Below are 19,114 nucleotides of genomic sequence, written 5' to 3' on the forward strand. Positions count from 1 at the left end.
TGAAAAAAAGATGCAAATTATTAATAGATGCACGGCAAGCAAGGGATAAAATATGTACTAAAGATACGTTGTTTTATCCCAGACTTTCCGCGGAAAGCAACTAAGCCTAGCATTGACAAAACGCAAAACCAAACGTACTAGAATGATGTTTACCATCGTCAGAGCTAGATCCTCGGGGCCGCCCCTTTGGCTGGTATTTCATCTGGACCTTACGGTTTATTCCCGAAAAATGACCATACCTGCAGAATGTCAAAATAAGCATCAAAAAATACAGCCCAAGCATCCAAACAGTCAATCAACTCACATTTCCAGCACGCTTTTTAGCTGCTCCAGCTTGCTCTGCTTCTCCTCAATTTCCGAGTCCGCCGCTTTAGTCTGTATTTCGGCCAGTAACGACCGTGCGATATCCAAAATTTCCTGCAGCTGTTTTGGTCTTTTCAGTTTAATGTGACCGTACTTGTAACCGTCATACTTTTCAAAGATTTCGAAAAACTTAGGATGCCGTACTTCGACCTTCATTTTCTGTTTCGGCGTTCGATCACCGTGCCGTATCACAGCGGTAACACAACGTAGTTCCATCATTTTTCCGAACGTTGTCGGTACGATGGGTGGATCATCCAATTGAAACGGAACAGACCACGGGATGTGCAAAGTGGGAGCCAATTCACGCAGTATCATGTTACCCATTATTCGCGCACAATCGTCATAATACTTGTTGGAATTTTTCACAAAACTAAACCCGTTGACATCACAGACAAACGATTTCCCATTGGCACGTAGCAGATCGAAACCACACACGGTTTGCTTGAAAGCAAGACATACCTTTCGGGATATTAACTTTTCTGCGTTATTCAAAATAACCGGGTAGCGAATCTCCTTTCCATCGCTGTCGCGCTCCACCTTACCATCGAGAGCTGGACTTTTTCTAGCCTCAGCATGCGCATAGTCCGGACCGACCGTATAAACTTTAACGTCGGTCCCGTCTGTGGGCATAAAATCTTCATAGATAAAAGAACCCGTTTTGCGGACGCGTGATTCCGGCGAATAAACGCTGCTACGGCTACCAATCTGTAGGATTAACATAATTAAAAATTTCACACTGGAAAACCGAACATGTTGCACCAATCACCTTTCTAAACAGCCGTTGGCTACCACCACCGGCTGACGTAGGATAATAAATATAGATATTATGATCTTCGGCCGAAACTGGTTTCTCCACGAAAGGTTTGTTGAAAATGATCCCATTCACCTCCACATGATCCTCGGATTCCACCAATTCGTGATCTGAAACAATTAGTAATTTAACCCCAACGATAGTATCAATCAATGGCCCTAGGAAAACCTACGTTTCGGGTCGGGTGAATCTCTATCCAGCACCGCGTACCGTGGAATTTCAATTCCTTCCTTCTCCAGTATGGAGTACACCCGCCGGCGGTCCTGCAAAGAAATTTTAAAAATACTCCCCCGTTCAACTGTACTTCCGCCACCCAGCACTATAACGGATGCTTACTACCTGTATATCGAACTGCATGTGCAAATTGTTGATCACGTACGGTTGCCGCAGCTGCGCATACTGGATCGCCTTCTCCAGCGGAAAGCCCTTCGAATGGAATGAAATTAAGCAATCACACAGGGGCCAATTCTCCACCGGTTCCTTCAGGATAGTCTCCTCGCTGAATACGATCATCCGTATGAACTCGAACTCCTGCAGCCGGGTAAGAATCTCCTTCATCGGTTTGGACTGGGATTTTTTAGCCATGGCACAGACGGCAACGACCACTTGCTTGCCGGCGGCCGACGAGTCGTCCGAATCGAGCCCATCGGTGGAATCGAGATCACCCTGTAGGAATGGAAAGTATAACACAATTTTATGAGGAACTTAAGCACAGCCACGAGGAGCGGTTGAAATGCCAATTAACAATGTAAGACAAATTTGGTTTCTAAAATTAATGGTAACTAGTTGAAAAAATGCAATACATTGTAGCACACATAAAATTGAAATGAGTTGTTACAGTTGTTGGTAAATTGGATTATAAAATAAATGACGGGAACCATTTATTTTTATTCCAAAAATTTGCTGTACTGCGTTGACTGATTTTTATTGTACAATTTACAAAGCTTCTATATAAAATTTCATCCGTTGAGCTTACACGGTTTTCCTATCTAACACAACTAGCTTGTATACGCAAAATTAATGTGAAACACCCCGAACTTCACATCTAAGAAATTATAAAACGTATTCTCAGTTCAAACTTGCATCATCGATATCTGGGACTTCAAAAGCAACTTTGTGCGTCTGTCAGAATACAATGATAAATTTTCGTGAACACATCTTTCAGGGTGTCGACTGAAATCCAAAAATAAAATACCCTGATATTCCCTGATTTCCCTGATCCAAAAAAGAATTGCCTGATTTTCCAGGTTTTTCCAGAAAATCGACACCCTGTCTTGTTTTGAGCATAAAAGCTGCTTATGAAATCCCAGAAACTTATAGCGCGCGCTTGAACCTTAAACTTTAGAAGACTTTGGCTGCCTTGAAGTAATGAAATTTTGAGCTAAACCATCGCCTAACGCCGACCATTGTGTTGGAAAGTATTGCTTGTTCCATTGATTATTCAATAGGTCTCTGCAGTGCAGTTGAAAAAATTTCCTGCGAGCGATCTTTAAGATCAGCAATGAACCACTTGGGAATTACATACCAACTACTCAGTATAAAAACTCGGTTGAAAAACCGGCAAAGCAGCTGGAAAGGACGGCATCCCCGCCAAACTGGAAGTTGAGAGCGAATGGCTGACGAACTGGTTGAACGGTCTTATATGCCCTATTTACAAAAAGGGCCATCGATTCGAATGCCGCAATCATCGGGGCATTACTCTTCTCAATTCTGCATACAAAATTCTCTACTGCATCATGTTGTATAGACTGAGGCCGTTGAAGGAAACCTTTGTTGGTGAATGTAGAGAAGGACGCTCTACGACGGACCAAATGTCCACCTTGCGACAAATCCTTGATAAGTTCCGAGAATTCAACTTGCGGACTTACCACTTGCTTATAGACTTCAAAGCGGCATACGATTCAGCTAAACGAAATGAGCTGTTGCTGATTATGCTTCAACACGATTTTCCAACAAAACTGACTAGGCTGCTACGTAATACCCTTGAGGTGCATAAAAGTTCAAAATCAAGCGTCAGAATAGCAGGCGAGACGTCGGACTCGTTTATGACGTTAAATGGTTTGAAGCAAGGTAACGGGCTATCGAATTTGCTATTCACATTGCATGGGAAGGTGCTATTCAAAGGGCAGGTGTGCAGTACAGAGACTATAGAGACACTCAAAAACCGCTAAATTTTGAACGAAAGCGGAGAGTTACCTCTATTTATGATGGTACTCTCCGTTTTGTTTCAAAATTTAGCGGATTTTGAGTGTCTCGGCGCCTCAGTAATCTATAGTCTCTGTAGTGTGCAGAGAAGCGGTACCATCATCACGAAATCTTATGTGCTTCTAGGATTCGCGGATGACATCGATATGCATCAGTGTTAACTGTAAAACTGTGGAATTTCTTAAGGAGGAAGCTGCGAGGATAGGACTTATCATAAACTCTGCCAAAACGAAGTATATGGTGGCTGGTAGAGAGCGAGGTAGCCCAGGAAGAAAGCATCATCTACATCCAGTATTCGCGCAGAGTTCTCGGCGAATTGCGGCTTATCTAGCTGCCTGATGTCAGCCGAGGAAGACGTCTTTACGATTGACAGTTTTGAGCGCACACTTACTGCTACTAGGTGATGGTCACAGATGGTTAAGATGGGGCTCGTGACGGGGCTGCCATCTTAACTGTAGTGCCGAGACAGTGTTTTTTAATTCAGCCGTCCGCTTCACACGCTCTCGTGAGCCGCTTCTAACCTGGAGTACAGGCGCTCACTAGGTTGGAAAATGTAGCCCCATTCGACGATCCATTTCAACACACATTTTTGAATGACTATGTTAATGTGTGATGAACAATATATCCGACCAATGAAATAGAAAAACGGTGAGGTTATGTTTGAAATACTTTTTGGTATTGACGATTGACTTGTTACCTCCAAACTAACTGGGTGGTTTTAGCAATCCAGCGAATAGCGATTTTAGCTCTGTAGCTGCAAGGTTAGCGAGTCTATTTTGACAAGCGAGTGGCTGTGGGGTCGTGGATGCCAAATGACTTTAGAATGGGTTTATTCTCAGGCTTATCATTTACTTTTTCTTCATGCTGAATTCTATATTACCCGATGAAGCATCTTGACAGTGCAAAAGTCACAATTATAATTAAGTGTACTGCCTATAATCGCATATCAGTCCCATATGCATTTTCATCATTGTTAGGTTGAATTTCAAATTCTTTCTTTTTCTTGCTTTACTAGCGATTAGGAAAATGTCCCGTTTTGAAAACAACCGCATATCGGTTACACCGATTGTTTTTCCTGAGTATGGCCGTATATTTTTCTTTAACCCTTAAATGCGCACGCTGAAAAAATTCATTTATAAAGAAAACTTAATTATCTAAAGGCGGTAAACATATTTTACTCTGGGAATATTTTTCCCTATGTTGTTTTGAAGCAACATTGCACATTTAAGGGTTAATCCATATAAACAATATTTGGTATTGCTAATGATGACAGCCATTGAATTATAGAACGTAGAATGCATTCAGGTGCATTTCTATTTCTGTAATATGCTGAAGAGAGCATAGGTTAAGAGAATCTCGCATTGTTACATTGGACCTTTTTATAAGTTGTATGAGAAATCTCTTATGAAAGCTTGCTGTAGTTTCGTAGTTTCTAAACAAACCTATGCGGTCAAATTAAATAATTCTTCCGCTCTCGAAAATCTTCTTATGCAGACTGTAATTGGCTGTAATTTACATCCAAAAGCAGTACGGTGAAATGGTGAATGCAGTAAACTGGTTGATCTTAGGTCCCGCGTTATGAAGCGCGAAAATCCAAGAGTGACAAAAGCTCAAAGTGTGGTGGCAAGTCCTCAGGATTACGCCATGTTAAATGCCGCAAAGCAAGCAGGATAAACTTTCTCTGCACTCGTTCGATGTCACAGGGTCCACGTTAGTTATTGACGACACCGTATCAAGCTTCTAAGCTGACGTGCAGCTTTTAACCACCTAATAATAACTGCTTCGCGGTGCGAGTTAAACGTCTAAGATTCACGTATCTACATCTATTAAAATACTCTACGCAACGAATCGGGGTTTTTGAACGATAATAGCTCATCGTCTCGCTTTTTGCAACACTTATTGTAAGCCAATTTCGTTTGTATAGAACCAAAAAAAGAGCAAGTAGAGCTTGTAAGCGGTGACAATCGTCAACTTTTTCAACAGCATGCATCCAATAGCCAACAGGAAGGCGAGGTATTTGAAAAAACAACGATAAGAGCAGCGGCCGCATATTTCTGCCTTGTGGAACACCAAAAACGTTTGTGAATTGAGAAGAAACACAGGAACCAAGCTTCACACGCAGACTTGTTCTCCATTTGCGAAATGCAGGGCGAAGTAAATTGCGTCCCGTTAGAACAAACGGAACGACCAGGCATAAAACCATGCTGAGCTGTAGATATGAGATTCTTTGTGCGGGATAACATCACACCGCTCACGATGATCTCACAGTTTTGACGCGGCAGATAAGCTAGTAATTCTAAGATACTTCCTTACATTTCTGCGGTCGCCTGTTTTATACGCGGCGAACATAAACGACTACTTCTAAATGTTCGGGAATTTAATGTGTTTGAATTGCGCCAAATATCCCACATTTTGCACCTTACTGGTCACTACAAGTCGACTGGGTACAAAAGTGCGACATAGTAAGCAAGACAAAGAGCGACAACGAAAATGTTGCTGTTTTTTTTTCGCGACATACATTGGTATTAAGGAAAAAAAAATCTGGATTAATCCTGGTTCAGCTGCAAAGCGTAATATTATCTTAATATTTTTAAAGAGTCATAAGCTTAAAGCAATAAAATTAGATAATTTCGCTTTACTGCAAAATAACAGTACACTCGAATCTCGTTTTAAGTCCGCTATTGGGGGACGTAAAAAAATCGGTCGTAAAAAAGAGAACGGTAATTCGAATTTTGAACATAAAAAGAAAAGACGGTATATCCATTTTTCTAAAACCACCTAATAATTTTTGACGACGACGTTATTTCGGATGTAAAACGACAGGACGTCAACTCAAATTTTGGACGTAAAACGAGAGGACGTTAATTCAAATTCCGGACGTAAAAAAGATGACGTTAACTCAAATTTTGGACCTAAAACGAGAGGACGTAAATTCAAATTTCGGACGTAAAAAACGAGGTCGTGAACTCAAATTTTAGACCTAAAACGAGAGCACGTAAATTCAAATTTCGGACGTAACACGAGAGGACGATATTTCAAGCTTTGGACGTAAACCGCGAGGACGTTAATTCAAATTTCGGACGTAAAAAAGAGGACGTTAATTCAAATTTTGGATGCAAAACGAGAGGACGTTAGATAAAAGTTAGATAAAAAAGTAGACTTGAAAGGAAATCACGTAAAATGAATGGACATAAAAAGAGATTCTAGTGATAACAAAAAGAAATAAAAAGTAACTAAATTAACTGAATGGATGGTCACTTCTCATTAGAACAGTAAATGTGGTGGAACAGATTAAAAATGAATCAAGTAAAAAATACTACAAATATACTTTACAATGACTGAGTTAAAATCATCCCCAAGCAAAACGAGAGGACGTTAGATAAAAGTTAGATAAAAAAGTAGACTTGAAAGGAAATCACGTAAAATGAATGGACATAAAAAGAGATTCTAGTGATAACAAAAAGAAATAAAAAGTAACTAAATTAACTGAATGGATGGTCACTTCTCATTAGAACAGTAAATGTGGTGGAACAGATTAAAAATGAATCAAGTAAAAAATACTACAAATATACTTTACAATGACTGAGTTAAAATCATCCCCAAGATTGTACGACTTTTCCCCGAAACCCGCTTTCACGAAAGCGGTTTCCCCGAATGAAGTTTCCCCGAAAAATATTTTCCCGAATATACTAGTTCCTCGAATGTACTAAATTCCCGAAAAGCAGTTTCCCCGGAAGCACTAGTTACCCGAAAGACAGTTTCTGGAAAGTACTAGTTTCCCGAATGCCAGTTCCCCGAAAAGTATATTCTTAGAAAAGTGTGATTATTTTCTTAGAACAGCATGTTTGAACCCAGTTTTACAAAATGATGATTACGTTGCTTGAATAAGATACTTTCATAAGCTCAATTCCGTAATCTTTTGTATCAGTTATTAAAATGTATCTTATATTTTATTATTTTCTGACATATTAAATATCAAGCGATAATAAATATACTAAAAATATATAGTTATATCACGCGGATATAATATAAAGCTTTATTTTCATACCCTTTTCTTTCCTAAGAAAGTCTGTTATCAATATAAGCGGTTCTTATTTTCTGTAAAGGAACATTTGTTCCTAGAATATTATTGATGGTGAATGAAGCTATATTTAAGTAATTCATTGTTCATGAATTCAAAGAACATGTGACCGGGTACAAGTTTGTCGTTATGTTATATTCACTAACACTAAGGTTATAATATTTGCAATATGTTGCATTTGCTGAATTTCAGTTAGAGTAACTACCGATGTAGTGCATGCTCAATGTACCACCACTTTACGGTAAATTTTCAATGCCACATTGTTCTATTGTTCTTTTATATAGTGCTTACACGCTTTGGATAGAAGAAACTATTCAGTACGTGAAGCTCTTCGTGAAAAGGTCTCAATCTCAGAACAATGGAAGAATTTTATGTGTTCGATCTATCTCCAGAACAGTCAAACACAGTTCATAGTAATTGTGAAATTATTAAAACTAAACGGGGTGGTCAAAAACTAGCGTATGATGGATTCTGTTATCATAAAGATAAACAAGTATGTAACTAATTCATTACTCATTTAATGTTATTTAACGACACATTTTTGTATGAAGGTTGATAACACGTGCTATGTGTCACACATCGCGATGGCGAAAAATGCCGTGGCAGAGCCCGGACGCAAGTCGTTGGAGAGCGTCATCAACTAATCAGTTCTTCTGATCAAAACCATCTCCCGGATCCACTGGAAGTTGAAACATGCCGATATAGAGCTGCTTTAAAACGTAAAGCACAGGAAGGATCTGAACGGCCAGAAAAAATCATACGCTATTGTGCCGCGCAAGCTCCTGTTGAAGTAAGACTACCAGAATATCGTGCATAGTACTATGCTTTATTGCAAGCAATTTCAGAAAAGAAACAAGTACCTATACAAATTTAGAAGAAAATCGGCGAATTACTAAGTGGGTACATCAGAACCCGGTTGATACGATTGCGTTGAGATCAATTGATGGTTAATGAAATTTTATGTTAATAACCAGCATCAGATTACCAAGCAAATATTCTGCTGCTAAAAGTAACCCCAACCCAAAAGAACCTGAAACAGTAGAACAATCATACTTCTAACGACAGTATTACTACAGTCGCTACAAAACCATTTTTAAATTCCTCTTAGGTACAGACGAAAATTTCAAAATTAGCGAAACGGCGCATTTGTCAGCGCCAGCGAGGAAAAGATGGCTTTCCAAGTGATCCTCAAGATTACAACGTTATTGATAAAAAATTTACTACAACATTCGATGGTGAACCTTTTTTGGTAAAAAATAGCGTGGTCCAAGGGGGGCATATAATGATATTTTCCACTATTACGAATCTAAGAAGGTTGAGCCAGGCCTCCATTTATGTACTGGATGGCACTTTTTCTACCGCGCCTTTTAATTTCGAACAAATATTCACGATCCATGGTTGTGTTGGACAGGGCGAAATAAAGCAATTTTTTCCTTTCGTACATATGCTTCTACCATCGAAATCCGAGCAAATATATAAGAAGGCACTAAGATTGCTTAAACGAATTGTCTCAAACAATGAAATAACTCTCGATCCTAAAATCATTCTCACGGATTTTGAAAGCGCGGGAATCAATGCGGTGAAGGCTGTTTTTCATGGTAACAACTTTAATAAGTACTCGATTTAATATCAAAATATTTATACTGTATTTTATTTATAGATTCTAACCAATATGGATGTTATTACCACTTGATTAAAAACATGTGGAAACAACTACAGAAAAAAGGACTATCGAAAAGCTATAGTATTTCGGTTAGCATACAAACTATGTTCAGGCAAATGCAAGCCTTGGCGTTCCTCTGTCAAGCAGAGGTCGCTGAAGGTTTTGCTGCGATCCGGGCATCAGCGCCACCTTATGTTGGACGATATAGAACGGACGCAAACGGAGAACCGGTTTTTGTAAAACCGAGATTTTCTCCAAAATTCTGGTCGATGGAAGACAGCACATTAAATGATATCCCTCGAACCTCAAATTCCATTGAGGGATATCGCAATAAGTTCAACGGTACCTTGAAGCGTGCAACAGACCAGAAATTTTATCCAGTGATCAGAGCCTTTCGAGAGGAGGAGAGATCTACTTCTGGGGATTATCTGAGACTGCTTCAGGGTGATTCGATCCATAGGCCAAGGAGTAAAAAGATGATGCAGAAAGAAAAATTGTTAAAAACTGCACTGCAATCTCGCGACAGACAAAATAGGCCTCTATTTGAGCATATTCAAGCGATAGCGTTAATTTTATTTAAAAAATGATTTTTTGTCTTGAAACGATCTCTTTTAATGGGGTCAGTCCCGGCGTAGTGGTCAGCATTCACGCCTCTCACGCCGAGGACCCGGATTCAAATCCCAACCCCACAGAAGTCACGAATGACATAAGCTGTTAAAGTGACTATAATCTAACAAAAAAAATTGGAAATTGGCTTGAAAAATCGGGGGGCAAAAAAATAATTTGTAGGATATGAGTCAAATTTCTTTTTATAAAATCAATTGTCTGTGGGCTCTACAGTCTGAAAAACTCGAAAAATGAGTCTCCGAGTTGAATTGACGCTTCTAGCACGAAACAGAAATGGAAATTCGAACAATGGAATTTCCGAAAATCGTCAAAATTTTTCTTCGTTTTTGTCTTTTTTCGTATATTTTTGCACAGAAAATAATAACGTATATATTCGGTTTTCACGTTTAACCCTCAAACAAAAATTCTTAAAATCCATGTTTTTTTTTCGCTGCCAACCTCCCCCCCCCCTTCAGTGGCCGAACACCGGAAGGACAAAAACTTTATAAAATATTTGTAATGGGCTTATATTATAGTTTAGTGTGCTTTTGAACTGATAAGTTGTCAATATTATTATAACTGGGATCACAAGACTGAGGGATGAGAAAACTATCATTAATTACTGATAGTTATCAGTAAGCAATAATATCACTAAGTATCAGTAAGGTTTCGCAGTTATTGATGCTTACTGATACAGTTACGTCGTCCCGTTAGAAAAATCAGTTGGATTAAATAAATGGTAGACAGTTGCGTACGATAGACGAGTGACACAATATATCGTCTTTGTCGTTAGCAGCCTAGAGCCGGGGTGGCTCGTACTGTTTCAAGCAGTCGTCTCTATTTAACTCGATCTTGGGCCATTCGTCGCAAGTTTCCCAGTCGTCTCAGAAGTCATAAATCACTTTCGACTTGGTCAAGCCATCTTGCATGTTGAGTCTTCGTGTTTCCGGTGCCGGTGGGGTTGTTGAAAAGAACTGTTGTCGTTGCTCTATCGTTCCTTACGACGTGCCCGGCCCACCGTAGCCTACCGACTTTCGTCAGATGTAGATGGGGGTCTCTGGGATTCTCAAGCAGTGAAAGTATGTCCTGATTCATATACTTATACCCTTGATGAAAATCATGCCTCTCGTTTCGATACTCGCTGATCGGAACACCGCCTCAAGAGTGACGTTGAACAGCATACTGGATAAGCTGTCACCTTGTCCCAACCCTCGGCGAGTCTCGAAGGGACTCGAGTGTGTCCCGGAGACGTGCGAAACACATCACTCGTTCCAATATAGCTCTAATTATCGGGTCAGTTTATCCGTAAACGGGTTTCGTGCATTATGTACCATAGCTGGTCGCGATGGACTGTATCGTATGTTGCTTTGAAATTAAGATGTGATCCGAGGACAAGATGAATCCTCAACATTTCTGCAAGATCTGTCGGGTGGGAAAAATCTGGTCGGTAGCTGCGCGAGCCCCCATGAAGTCCACCTGATAAATTACAATGTAAAATTGCAATGAACAATGCAGTTATTAAAATTGTCTATTTTTTTGCTACAATGCCGTGATGGGTAAAATTACTGATATTTACTGATAGTTATCAGTAACTTATCTTATCTTATTCTTATTAATACCGTCACAGCCACAATAAAGGATTCCTGGAAATAATTTTAATTATTTCTAATCATAGAAATAGTTTAAATTATTTTCTTGTCTGTATTAACATTTGCAAGATATCAGAGATTTCTTACAAATGTTTAATCGGCCAGGCCAACTGTGAAGTATTGCCGCAAAGATGATTATACGAAATGAATCTTGTGTGAATAAGTTATTCACACATAGATGCATTTCTAAATCTACAGGGAATGAAGAAACGGGGACGTCTCGTACCAACCGTCTCTGAGTATTTATAGCTTTGTTTTCGTTGGGAGTATCTTTGCTAATAAAAGTTAAGTGATACTCCGGACCCTCTGGGATGAACTTATGGTATTTAGACCAAAAGTCCGGCTGCAATAGGCCAAGGTTATAGCGCCTTATTTCGCTTTCTGAAAATAGACGACAATCCCTTTCTGCAAGGAATAATATTCTAAATTGTTTTGATTATTTAGAATATTAATGAAATGATCAAATAAATAAATAAGAGGAAATTATTTACTCCCCCAGTCAGTGTTGAAAATTTATCCACTAGATAGGTTATTTCCGGATGGAACTAATTTAACTTTCTGTTGGACATGACATGAATTATTTTGATGCTGCTTCTGGTTAATTCTTGTACCAGCAGCTCCACCATTTTTTAGTGAGCTTCCATTGATTGTTGAATGATGGACAAGATAGCAGCTTTCAAATTCAGTTGTTTCACCGGCGACAGTTTCTTCTTGTTTCACATTTCCTCAAACTACATTCTTCTGCATCTTGTCTTGCACGGGCTTGGGATGCTGAACATATACACCTTTCGTTTTCTGCCCTTTTTATTCAATGCTACAACAACTACTTTTAAACCGGAAAATTCTCACGCCTAAACGCACTTTTTTCTGAATACCTTCGCAGCTAGTAACACTAAATTCACATTTTCAAAAAACAATACATGTAAACATTTAAATACAAAATCATTTTTGGTCTACGGAAAACGAAAAAAAATTGACATGAAAAATTTTCACGTCCTTCCGCGGTCGCGGTTTACTTCGATCTCTCATTTACTGATAGTTATCAGTAACGTACTGAAACTACTGATAGTTATCAGTAACGATTTTTAATGATAGTTCCCATCCCTACAAGACTGATTGATAATCCGAAGGCTGGAAAACCTATAAAACCAAACAAGCTAAAAAGTGGAGAGACTTTTAATGGAAAATATACCTCACATAAAACAAAACATTAGTAATGTTAGTTTTATTAAAAATATCCAAGTCTCAATCTTTTGTTAACCATTGAAATACTATAATTTCTAGGTATTCTAGTTTTGACAGCTCAGTGTTGTCCATAAAGTAGTTGTTTGTTGCTCGCGCGGAATCTACTGAAGATTGGTTGCTATGACTGCGTTTACGGTACAAAGTTTCGCAGATTTGCATGTTACGATCTACTACATCCGATGATTGCCAGGTGATTTTTGAAAAGTCTTCACGAATCAAGGAAAAATGTCTTCATTTGTCTTCCTTCGGCTTTCCGCCCATTTAAACTGCATGGTGAAGACATGTCTTCACATGTCTTCAAGTGAAGACATTTCACTTTTTTGTAACAACAATGTCTTCAAAATGAAGACATGTCTTCACTTCTGGCATCTCTGGATGATACATTAGCTGCTATTTTTATTAGTAAACAAGTGAATATCTTTGACCTAGGTCCTTTTTTTATGTTTAAGAGGAAAATCGTTCTCGGATCGTAAATATTAGATTATTGCATTATAGTTTTCTAAAACTTGTTTTGTGATTTATTGAATGAAGTAATTCAGTCTGGTCAATGGCTGGATATATGCTGTCCTTACTCGCTACCGCTCGTTCGGACTCAACTAAGGGATAACACCTACTAGTCAGTAAACCTAGGAAAATGCATGCCCCTAGATAGAGGTAATTTCTGCGGGGGGCTGCCCCCCCCCATTGCTTCCGACGGCGGGTCACCGGCAAACACTCGCGGCCTACGGCAGTCTCGCCCTGAATCATCTAGAAAACATTTGCCATTAACCGGGTGAATGTGTCTCACACTTTGTATGAACGAAACTCATTTACGTTTAAAAGAAAGAAAGAGTTACAGAATCGATCCGTTTTTGAAAAATATATGTTGTCAACTTCGAATTTGACGAAATCCTTTTTATTTCCTTTATTATTTGATATTCTGATAAAATGCGTGACAGCAACTTTTAATTATTTTCAACCCGGTCGAATCGAATAACATTGGAGTTTTAGGATAAATCTTTTGCGGCATGTGACTCGATTCGCAGAACAACGAAATAATTGCAGTGGCAGCGCAGTGAATTTTGATTTCTCACGTCACTCGCCTCGGGGAAAAATCTTTCGGGAAAATAATCCGTTCGGGGAAAAATAATTCGGGAAAATATTCCGTTCGGGGTAAAATAATTCGGTGAAATAGTTTGTTCGGGGAATGCGTTCTTCGGGTAAACATTTTTCGGGGAAATAGTACACTCGGGAAAATTTCATTTGGGCAAATCGTTTTCGAGAAAACAGTTGTCGGGGAAAAGTCGTACAACCCATCCCCAAATTGTTTTCTCTCCTATCGTAAATCATGCATCACATGTAACGGCAACAGTAACATAATACTTAAACCTATAACATATAAAAACTCAATTAACAATAGTCGTACATTCATACATTCATCACAGTAGCAGATGAAATCATCATCGTCAGCGGCGTTTTCGGCGTTGCTGCTGGTGGGTGGATCGTTTTCACCGTACTCGTAACCATAAACGTCGGCAATATCGAACTCGTCATCGACGCAACGAGCAGCACCGTTTTCACCGTCATTTGCGGGATCCGAATTTGCCGCCGTTGCTGGTCTGTTGATGTGTCGATGCTTTCGTCGCGGCTTTTTCAATCGCCACCAATCCCGCAACCACGACCACTCCATTATTTTACTTGGTTTGTTTTGTTTAACCGACGCACTTCACCGCAAAGAATCGCTTAAATGCACTGCACTATTTGTCTATTTCTAAGGATCTTCATTATCACAAGTGTACTTTTTCGATTCCTACTACGGACTGAATCATGGTAGAAATAAAGTTTATATCGCCCGAGACACAAATAGAACTGAACTGTAAATCTCATCATATCCTTACAGGGTTTCCCGCAAATTATTTAAGATAAAACCCTTCAGAACGTCGGAACGAGAATAGTACTTCACCTACAAGTGCAATCCAGAGATGTCTGTTACTGTACCGTGCGCCCCACATCCACATTACCTACATTCCTCGTGCGATGCAATCATAAAAACACGCCATCGTCAAACCATCGTTTTGCAGTTATTTTTAGATGAGTGTAATTCAATTCACGCATGTAAGATTTATTCCAGCATATCGGAAAAAGTCAAGGTCATCGGTTGTACAGTTTGTTGATTTTGAGTCATATTTTCTCGAGCAGACCATACCTATCTAGATGATTTAACTGCGAACAACTATGTAGGGAAACCAACTTATTGGATTTCCATTTCAGGCGTTAATCAATAAATAAAACACCAAAATTTATTATGTCTTGAAAATGACAGTTCTAACTAGCAGCACGCAACATCCATTATCGTAGATTCGTTGATTAGACATAATTGTACTGTTTTGCTGGATAGTTACAGCTAATAGACCGGATGAAAATGTGTGACCGACACGACGGACGTAAGATATCATGTCGCTCGGCGTACAAAGTCAAGTTAAATCCACTACCTACATAGCATCATTATATGGTTGTTTCTATTTAGCACGTCAAACTGTCCCTCCAGAAGAGTAGTTCCATTGTGTTGTATTATCTGTGCGGTTTTTTTTATTTAATGACCAGTGCTTACATAAGACAGACAAACAAATTTCCGTCTGAACCTACAACTAAGCAAATTCACTAATGCTTTTACGGATGTGCTTGTTTCGATTGTTACTAACGCGTATCCGGAAAAACATTATCAACGACGATATAAACTTCTTTGGAGCTTAGGTATATGAAAAAATCAGGGAAGAGGTTCTCATGCGGCACCGATTTCGAAAATAAAGTTTGATTTTCACACCGAAAAGAGTGACAGCTTCATTAGAACCATCGTAGCAACCTCGCAATGGTCGCGCTGTACGTCACAATAGTAATAGCAATCGATTTAGCTTATCAAAACAAACTAGTCATCGCGGTGCCTATCTATCTATCTAACTATCTATCTATCTATCTATCTATCTAGTGGGAGATGTCTAGACGCTATCCATACGTGCAATCTAGTTTGACAAATAAACTATCGGCACGAATAAATATCAAAAAGCAACCAACTAAGAGGGGCAACTTTACGCAATCTGTCTCTGAAAGCATTCCGGATTGACGTGCATACACCCGTTATCGCCATCTCAATGTCGAGACTGAATCATTGGTGTGCAAAATTGAAATGAAGCTATTCAACCACAGTATCAAGGGTACAATATGTAAATAACTGTGCAGCCTGTGGAGAACAGGTGTGTGGACACAAAGAAATGGTAAATAATTTCATCTTTTTTAGCATCCATGGTCTGATATCTAGAGTAAATAGCGAAAATTGATAATTGAGGTTGAATTTTCATTTCTTTCTTTTAGCGGTTCCTAATTATAGGAGTACACAGTATTCTAAATTGAGTTTGTGTTCGGTAAATCACAAACTCTAGCCTACAGCCTGTACAACTTCGGATTAGGAACCATACATCGTAAATCGATAGTTTTTTATTTAGACTCGAAACTGTAACACTGAACTTAGGTTTATGTTTTGAATTGTTCGAAATTTATCGTAGAATATGTAGGATGATAGTGCCGTGAACTCTCCTATGATCCCATTGAAACCATAAATAGATGGGCCTTCTGTGCAAGGTGATTATCTATTACATAGCCTTGACATACATGTTTTATCAATGACAACAAATTGATGGCTCGTACAGGCCAGATTTAAACATTAGTCAAATTTATCAGTACAAGCAGAAAACATTTGTTTGTAATCTAATGCTCTCGGCAATATTGCTTGTCGATATGAAAAATACAGTAACTCACGAACTACTTTAAAACCAACCTACGCTAAATATTCCAAACAGAGACACCACCCCCGGTAATCTGCCAAGCTTACTACACTAGCACTACACTTCTCATATATTAAGCTCACTCTCTGATCGGTTCGATTTGCGTCTCAGAGGTAACCTTTTAGGTAGGAATAATCAAGATTGCACATCTATCAGTTGAATCACACCTCAAGGAAGCGGACAGATTTTTTTCCTCGCACAAAACTGCACCAATCATTACCCGAATCCCTACGCTAGCTGGATTTCGTTATCGCTTACACTCGCGCTCGCTCGAGAAGAGCCGGCTTATTCCGTCCACTGGCGTTCCAAATAGATTATAACCTCCTCTATTAACAACGAACCGAAATGGTAACCGTGTCGACTGAAAACGCGCCCGCAGGGCGACGAAGTCTCACGTAAATGTGTGTGCCTATTCAAATACGATTACGACCGTTCAGCACAGTGTCCGCGAGCGAACTGAAGGAAGAGAGCAGCTCAGCTAACATCCGTTCACTTCACCGCATCGCGTGTGCGGTCGAAGATGCGATAGGGATTTACCAGTATACTCGAAAAATAACTTACAGTGACCCTGCTACATTGTCGGAAAGTATTTAAAAGGCGTAGGTACCCGGCATGGAAATTTTCCATAGGCCAAACTGTGAAACCGTGCTTATGATAAAACTCTGTTGATGAAATAATATCGTAAGCAGATCAACATACAATGTTTCTGCCATTTCCATTTTAATTCGTGCCATGCTGAGCAAATTTACGCTGCTGGTTATAGTTGCTGTTTTTGGTCCAGAATATGAGGTAATAACTAAGCCGTTCCCAGAAATTTTGCACTTTTATGTTAATGATAAAACGCATCTAAAACACGTACAATTCTAAAAGCATCGAATAAATAATGAAATTTTAGAAATATCTGCATCTGCAATTCTATCAGATTGAAGATTCAAATAATGGTCCTGCAGTACGATCAAAGATCAAGTTAAACAAAGTCAGTAACTTGCGACAAAAAAGCCGTTTGATCATTGTGTATGAGTCAGTACATTTATTACTGAAGCTTCTCATAAGACTGCGCACACTATTTGATGTCTTATTTACTGTAACGTTGCCGCCCATCTGGCCTCGAATTAGGTACGATGATTTATTCTTACTCTAACAAGACAGACATTAATCGTTATAATTTCGAGGGAAAATAGACTGTTAAAAAGCATTGCAGTAGCGCAAGAATTGTATTGCGTCTTTGTATTCGATATTTTCTAAAAACAATTCCATGTTTTATGTTACTAAATTATGATCAACATATCACCAGCCCGCTGTACCTTCTAATGCGTCCGATGAAAATACTTAAAGGGTTCAAATAAAAAAAATTAAAAAGAGATTTTCCATGGATGCCTCTTTCATTTGTTTATAGAAGTTACTTCATACTTGCTAGTGGTACGAACCGTAGTAATTGATCCGATTGAATGCCATTCTTTACAAGAAAAATGAAAATTTTTGATCATTGAAGACTACTAGGTTCGTAGTTCGTTACCTTTTTACCACACCAGGAGATCCGCGGGTTGAAGTAGATTATAATGGAAGCCAATAATATCCAAATGCTGAACCCAACTTCAGAGGTCCTATGATTTGCCAATATTACATAACCCTTGTTGAATCATCATGGGGGACATTAACGTGCGACGTCGACGTCGAGTTATTTTTAGCCACAACTTGTGCCTCTCCCTGTCTATCGTCGCTAACCTGCCAATGATCATACTTACTGGTTTTCTAACCGGGACGACTTACTACTAATAAGGCAAAGCACGTTACATTATTCGCTCAGCTTAGTCAGCAGCGATGATGATCGCAAAGTCCTTTGAGATGCGCGGAAGCTTAAAAGCGACATCATCTTCGGGCAGTCAATCTCACCATTTAGCAGTTCTGCCACAAACAACGCCTGTTGCAACTTACGCCGACACTCGAGCGTATCGAGGTCAAACAAACGGCAGTGGTCAAGGCAGGTTACGTAGAGCCAATTCATTTCAAAGCCATTCAATTCGAAAGCCCCAATAGAGCAAATCCCCAATTTACTTACTTACTTTAGCAGCCGAGAGCCGGGGTGGTTCTTGCCGTATCAAGAATTCCTCTCCATTGTACTCGGTCCTGAGCTACTCGTCGCCATCTAGCACGTTGGGCCCCTCTAGTGCCGGTGGGGTTCTTCAAGAGAACGGATTTCACTGCACGGTCGTGCGGTCCTTGAGACGTGGCCGGCCCACCATAGTCTCCCAACTTTCGCCAGGTATACAATGGGAATCTCTTCAAGCAGTGCCTGTAGCTCGTGATTCATACGCCTCCGCCATTCTCCGCTATCCGTTTGTATTCCGTTGAAAACAGTTCGCAACACCTTTCGTTCAAATACGACAAGTGCATGTATGTCTTCCGTAAGCAAAGTTACTGTCTTAAGTCCATAAAGGCAACCACAATTATTTCAAATAATTTGGAGACAGTAGGCAAATTTGTAATACCACGGTAGTTTCTGACACTTCAGCGATTCCCACTCTTATAGAACGGAAGCATTGCTTGCTTGCTTAGGTGGCTTGCCGTCCTAAGACAAAGCTTGTTGAACATAATTTCTCCATGTAACTCGGTTGAGGGCTACCGCTCTCCAATTCATCGGACACCGAGTACTCTCCGCCAGATCTCGCTCCA

At 39.5% G+C, this 19,114-nt stretch overlaps 1 protein-coding gene across 14 annotated transcripts in view; it reads right to left on the reverse strand.

The window, feature by feature from the left end:
* The window catches only part of LOC128732702 (inositol hexakisphosphate and diphosphoinositol-pentakisphosphate kinase 2), a 55,495-nt gene that overhangs the window by 27,249 nt on the left and 9,132 nt on the right, over positions 1–19,114 (reverse strand). For 3 of the 14 annotated variants that reach the window (XM_053826015.1, XM_053826009.1, XM_053826006.1), the window contains exons 1-7: positions 16,435–16,949; positions 14,029–14,422; positions 1,514–1,840; positions 1,347–1,437; positions 1,130–1,284; positions 305–1,068; positions 139–239 (exon numbers count right to left, since the gene is read on the reverse strand). In XM_053826015.1, the coding sequence (XP_053681990.1) occupies positions 139–239; positions 305–1,068; positions 1,130–1,284; positions 1,347–1,437; positions 1,514–1,840; positions 14,029–14,292 (1,702 nt within the window). In that variant the 5' untranslated portion in view covers positions 14,293–14,422; positions 16,435–16,949. Of the gene's footprint in view, positions 1–138; positions 240–304; positions 1,069–1,129; positions 1,285–1,346; positions 1,438–1,510; positions 1,841–14,028; positions 14,423–16,434; positions 16,950–19,114 lie in introns of those variants that run through there. The other 11 variants (XM_053826008.1, XM_053826010.1, XM_053826002.1 and 8 more) reach the window with 7 other exon arrangements.

Source organism: Sabethes cyaneus, chromosome 1, assembly GCF_943734655.1.
Source record: "Sabethes cyaneus chromosome 1, idSabCyanKW18_F2, whole genome shotgun sequence".
Taxonomy (NCBI): domain Eukaryota; kingdom Metazoa; phylum Arthropoda; class Insecta; order Diptera; family Culicidae; genus Sabethes; species Sabethes cyaneus.